Source organism: Oreochromis aureus, linkage group 15 (assembly GCF_013358895.1).
Source record: "Oreochromis aureus strain Israel breed Guangdong linkage group 15, ZZ_aureus, whole genome shotgun sequence".
NCBI classification, from domain to species: Eukaryota; Metazoa; Chordata; class Actinopteri; order Cichliformes; family Cichlidae; genus Oreochromis; species Oreochromis aureus.
Genome location: NC_052956.1, coordinates 18,397,093 through 18,403,503, shown reverse-complemented (window position 1 = coordinate 18,403,503; position 6,411 = coordinate 18,397,093). Strand labels below are relative to the sequence as shown.

At 38.3% G+C, this 6,411-nt stretch overlaps 1 protein-coding gene across 2 annotated transcripts; it reads right to left on the bottom strand.

Moving 5' to 3' along the window:
- Window positions 1–487: 487 nt before the first annotated feature.
- Window positions 488–6,195, bottom strand: LOC116309415 (sterile alpha motif domain-containing protein 12-like). 2 transcript variants are annotated; one of them, XR_005608247.1, is made up of 5 exons: window positions 6,091–6,183; window positions 2,697–2,780; window positions 2,053–2,179; window positions 1,772–1,912; window positions 488–1,443 (listed from the first exon to the last, which is right to left on the bottom strand). XR_005608247.1 is itself a non-coding variant. In XM_031726003.2 (4 exons), exons 2-4 carry the CDS (start codon window positions 2,171–2,173, stop codon window positions 1,427–1,429), a joined length of 279 nt encoding a protein of 92 aa, XP_031581863.1. In that variant the 5' UTR covers window positions 2,174–2,179; window positions 6,091–6,195; the 3' UTR covers window positions 488–1,426. The 2 variants fall into 2 exon arrangements, 1 of the variants encoding a protein (XP_031581863.1); XM_031726003.2 differs by lacking the exon at window positions 2,697–2,780 and having other exon boundaries at window positions 6,091–6,195.
- Window positions 6,196–6,411: the final 216 nt, after the last annotated feature.

Genomic DNA, 6,411 nt, shown 5'->3' with positions numbered 1-6,411 from the left:
AGCAGTGAGAGGTACAACCACACTGCTGCGATATGTAGAGAGGAGCCTGCTTGCAACAATGTGACATTATTTTCAAATGTGTTCATGCGTGACTGCAATTACACATCAATAGATTCCAGCTAATCATAAAATATCCAGGTTATACCCATGAAGGTTTAAGTGTGACACACCTATGATTATAGCCTTTAGTTTAACAGTCCTGGGTCTTTCACAGCGATCTGTCATAGAGGGATTTTCCACACAGTAAAAGGAAGATTCTAAGGAGGAACACGGATATTTACAGCAGGCTGCAGCTGTAAAAACAGAAATATGACAGAGAAATTCCTTACTATGTTTACACCATAGTAGTCTTTACCAAAAAAGAGAAATGATTAACAAAAACACTTTAAATTCAGCTCACTAAACAACAAAGAGATGGTCAGAAGTAGGAAACTTGTGCAGTCTTAGTGATGCCTACAACACACATTTAAAGGAGGCAATCTCAAAGTGGCAGTCGCTTGAAACAGATTTAATGAAACTGCATCATCACAATCAAATCCAGACAAACTGACAGTTCACTTCAAAAAACAATGCTTTTTTTTCCTCACATGATTTAAAAGCAGGAACTTGAAAGGAAACAGCAGCACACCAACATCTGGTTTGTGGAAAGCAATTTTAGTCAGAGAGAAAAGCAAACAACATGACAAAGTTTTACTGCTTTGACTTAGCTCTTCTGATCAGATGTGTGAAATGTTTAACCTTTCCACCCTGGAAATACTGAGGATAAGCAGTATCTGTTATTAAAATACAATCTGCTGCTATTTTGAGAACAAGCTACCTATTACAATACTACTATGATGAAAATGTGTGTAGGATTTGATATTTGTCATGGGGTCAAGAAGGTAAGTAAAAAAATGTCTCACAAATCCACTTAAATTTCCTGAAAAACTGCAGTCAAAAACACAAATTTAAACCAACAAACTGAGCAGAAAACATCCCCTGGGAAAATCGGTGAGCAGATTGTTTCATTTTGGCTTTAAATGATCTGCTGATTGGCCTATACCCTAAACCTCTACACGTACTGCGACTGCATATTTGGTCCATAAAAACTTTTGTTCGTATATTTTATAATGCCATGGTTGGCAAACCCAGTGCAGAGACAGAAAAAACACGGAGATTAATGGACAGTAGGATCAGAAAAAGCCACTCAGACAGAAACTAATCTCATCCATCTGCACAGGTCAGATTTCACACCGGAAATGGGTTTCCTTCTCTCTTCATTCCTCATCGATCCTTCTTTCTATTCACTTCTTGTTATTTCCATCAATTCCACCTTTCTGTCTCCTTCACGTGGATGAATGGATGGTTGGGAAATTCAAAAAAATAACAAAAAGTCAGCCATGGTTCTGTTTTTTTTCTTTGGCTTTCTGAAGATTTTCACTGTGATTCATGGAGAAAGAAACTCTGGAGAGTAGATAAGAAAGCATATAAAACAAAAATTAGGAACTATTTTCAGGAATTAAAATGGTAATACTCTTAATTCTTTTTTTTTTTCTTTGAACAAACTTAACAAACTTAAATTTATGACTTAGTTTTAATTAAAATGAAACCTGCACCATTGTTTCTATGCATAATTGTTGCATTCCAACAAATATGCCCTTATGAATAAAACCTCCCCTAGTGATTTTTTTTTTTCAGAGGGGGTCAGTATAGAGTTGCCCAAACAGCAACTTTATGACCTTTTTATTACATAAATAGTTCAGCCGTGAACTGAAGATGAAGTCAGGCTCACCAGAGCAGATATCACTAAGTTCACTGATTTCTTCCTGAACTTTGAGAAGAAGGAGGTCCTGCAAGATTTCCTGCTGCTGCTTCTCATCTTCCACCCCAAGAAGCTTCAGCTGATGGTCCTTTAGTCTCAGCAACACACGGCCTGCAGATTTAAACAGGATTATTCCCAGTGATTTGTTCCAGTATATAAAAAGGGATTCAAAATAATGCGAGGAAAGCTAATAATGACTTGGCCTGTAAAATTCCTGCCACTGAAGCAGGAATTCCATGCATGTGTTGTACCTGTTATGTCATGTTTGATTACGGCTTTGTGGAGTAGGGTCATCGTGGTCGGATACTGTTCCTGAATCCACTCCAGCACTTCTTCCACTGACCATGATGACGGCCCCTTTGATAGGCCCATCGCCCTCTGATAAATAAATCATAAGAAGAAAAATTAAGAGAAGTGCAGAAAATGTAAATGTTTAGCTTTTTGTCTTACAGTACAAAATAATTCACTGTACCAAATGCAGTTAAATTCAGGCTTCACACTGAAGAAAGTGACAAATGCATGCTTGATATTATAGCAACATCTCTGTCTGGCACTAATCTTTACCAATTTGTGAGGCAACATTTGGGCTCCATTACATTATAGATTGGATTTTATATTTGTATTTTATATTTATTTACATTTATATACGCCACCCAGTTCTCAAGTTATCTTGTTCTCAAGATTTTCAGAAAACTGGACCCCTGACCTTGTGATCCAGATCACTGACATTCAACTTGTCCAGAATTTTAGTAGATGCACTTGTGGTATCAATTTGAAAATCTTACATCACCTCATTCTTGGGTGTCCACACCGCCCACCTTCTTGGCAGGGCAATGACAATACCCTATCAACCTTTCATGGCTGAGTGGTAAAAAATCTTAAAAACAGAGTTTACCTTAAAATATGATGTGGTGAGGGCTCGTGTACGTGGATTTGTTTGTCACAACAGGCTGCAAATGTTCACACACGCTCTGATTGACTGAGAATGAAAAGAAATGAGGGGATTTTCTTAAAATTGTGTGGGCCCCTAGACACACTGGTGACACATAATTACTCTAAAAAAATGAAAATGGATTTGACATGTCTCCTTTAAAAGCAGAAAATAAGCTCAGCAAGTCAGCTGCCATCACTGAGAACATGCAGACAACCCTTAACAACAGCTCAATGAAGTTTTGCTCCTGGCACATTAGCTGAGGACATTTTTGTCTGCAGTAGACCTTCAAATGTGAGAAAATATTATTTTCTCTTGATATTTGACGCTCTGGATCACCTACTGGCTTCACATAAGCCTATTTTCCGGTGATTAATTCAACAACCCCCTGAACATGATGACAAATAGCTTTGAATGGCCGACGGATTCTTGTACTGCAAGGTGAAATCAACCGAGTATGACACTCAGAGGTCAAAAAAAGTTGTGCACTCTTCAAAAAGCTGCCTTCTGTTCATTTGGCTTTTCTCCTAGCCATATCCTCCTGGGCTGCAATGTAATAGGGCAAAAATTGCTAAACAGTTGATGTGACCTTTTCAGCAGGCCAGTCTAGTTATTAGGTTGTAAATATAGGAATGTAATTTCCTGAGTTAATTAAGGGGGATGCGTGATTGGCTGAGGCTGTAACGAGATCCCAGTGGAGTAATTGACATACAGAGAGTGACCGAGGTAAAAAGAGAGCAAAGTTCCCTTCAGCGCCAGAGTGAACTGAGAGTAAAGACATCTAACTGAGGACAATAATGTGGGTTTTATGCCTGAAGACAGCAGTTCTTAAGCCACACAGCTCCTGAATTGGGCCCCAGTGGTTAGATTTTATAGTGGCATAAAATGACTGTATATACAGCTTGTCTTATTTGCTCTGAACCATTTCATTTAGTTTCATACTGCCAAGTTACAGCTAAACCAGGACCTGTAAACAAAAGCAATATGCAGTGACAAGCAAGGTGGAAAATTGGATTTTTGTAAATTACTGATTGTGTGCAAGACTTTTTTTTTTCTCTCTCTCTAGCTGACCAGATATTTTTTATTATTCTGCTCCTGGCTTTTGCATCTAGTATCACCATTTCATTGAGCTTCAGTTTAACAGTGTTAAACAATGTGGACCGTATGACTCAACTCAAGGTCCAGATCCATATCCATATGTTTGCTGTTCTGAGAATATAATCTTCAGATACGGATTATCTACTATAAATACTTTTATAGAGCTGTCATGTCTTCTTTTGTCCTGCACTTGCTCAGTTTTTGCAAGATTTTTGCAAGATTTTCTAAGGATTGCACACCATGCTGAGACATGCCAAGTTTTGGGAAATTACATAATGATGAAGGAGACTCTTTTATGCCCACCAACCAGTGTTATCGTTAGAATTTTGTGTAGATTCAAATGTGTTTTTGTGACAGGCCTAAAAAAATAGGTTCTTTGTCAATTTGTTTGCTATGTATGGACTCACTGTTCAGCCTTTGATTTAGGTGTCTGAATTATTCATAGGTCAGAGTTCAGCGGCTTAACAAGAAAAAACATTCTTCTGAAAACAATGAGGTACAAAAGCAGCCAATGTCCAAAGAAAACTTTGAAAGACTTTCAGAAATCCTGGAGAACTGCTGCACAATATTACAAGAATGTCTGGCTCCTTAAAAAGAAAACTATAAAAAAATGAGAGACAAGTCAGGACTTTTGCACAGTCGTGTATAGCCAAAATTTAACGGCACACTTGTATTTATACCAACAAAGAACAGCCTTTATGCCTTTGACATATTATCAGTCAGGTGTGACCTTATCAAACACTTTCACACAATCTAACATATGGTCCTGCTGCCTCTGGTTCAGAGTTTTTTAAAGTAGGTCAAGATTCTCTCCAAATGATTTGTTTGATTTCCAAGTGCCTCTTTAGCTCGCTATGCCCCATATTAGCGACACACAACTTCTCCCAACAGACAGTTTACTCAGGCGCAGGGCTGATGGTAGGTCATGTGCACTGGTAGTTAATTATAGTTTGCTCCAGACAAAAAAACGGAATCATTTTCACCCTTATTAACCTTCTCGGTTTCGTTTGAGGCCTCTTGCTATCATAATTCCCATTGTTGAGGAACTTCACAGATGGACTGAAGTTTCCGTTGACCATCTGACGTTTTTTAGTATTTCTTAGGGGAAATGAGTGTGCATGAGTGTTGAGTATTGAGTGTGCATGAGTGTTGAGTATTGAGTGTGCATGAGTGTTGATATCTTCCCAACCCACAATGGCATGCAGAAGATCTTGAACTGTAAATTGGGGGATTACTATTATCTATATCTTTAGTTATTTTCTGGTGTCTGGAAATTGGTATAATATATAAAAGGATTTCATAATATATCAGAGTTGATCTTAAATTTTAGACAGACAATCAAAACCACTTTACATTCAACATACTAATGGTCAGAAAACGATTGCCCATTAGTATCTCCATGCATACATTATGTTTCTCTGTATTTCTTCTTGGAAAGAGAGCCTGCAAATTTATGTCAGACCTATGATATTATGATCAAATACAGCAAAGAATAAAGAAAACGTCAGTGGTCAAACACACATACACAAGCTGCAGGCTGCAGCAGCCCTCATGCATTGTAAATATAATCCTACCACCTTGTGGTGTCTTGCAGAAGTACATCTTCTCCTGAACAAGCTTTAAAGTTTGTTTTAGGAAGAAATAAGTGGTCCAACTTTTCCATAACCTAGTTCACAGAGATTTCAGCTCTCTAATCCGCAGCTTTGCTCCATTTAAATTATGCAATGCAGCCGTTTCGGTTCTTTATTCAAACAGTTGGCGCTTTATTGTGTGTTTTCTTTCAGCAAATGGCAAAGCATGCCCTAAAAACGCACTGAGAGTTTTGTACAGCATTGCACAGATTCATCATGCATCAACTTGCCAAAAAATACTTACCGCTGCAGTTTTTCTCAGCTGTGTTAAAGCTCATCAGAATACGCAGACTGGTTACAGTGGTTAAAATTTTTACTTGTTTCAGGCGCCTTTTCTTGTTGACAGGCTGATGCCGAATTAAAGCAGTGTACCTAAAGGTTATCTACTACTTTGTACCAGCTGTGTATGTATGTCTGAATTTAAGAGACCTCAATTAAGCGTATATGAATATTTTGAGTAGAATTTGGGCTGTTGTCCTACATACAGGACTGAGCCCAACCCATCGACAACAACTGTCTTTCAACAACGTCAAATAGCTACAACAATACTCTAAGTAACCCGCCAAAACACTTGGATATCTATACAAACTTTATGTAGGTGTTTAGTTCAGTAGGAAGTTGATATTTACCTCCTGACCGCTCCCGTTCGTAATGTTTAAATGGCGGCCCTATTCGTACCTTTACTGAAGTGTTACAGTAGGTAAGTTCCTTTCACAGGCCCCGCCCATTACCCCTGCCACGTGATGCATTCAGGTGCCGAGGTAACATGTGTTTGGTACATAATGCTACATACTATTAATGAAGTCTGTAGTATTTCCAGGTACACTGGTATCTGTGTATTAAAAAGAAAACATGTATACTTAGCCCATTTATTTATATTATGTACCGGCATGGAGTTAAAATGGTTCACAGACAATTAGCTGTGAGGCCACCTGTCCTGCAAATCCATA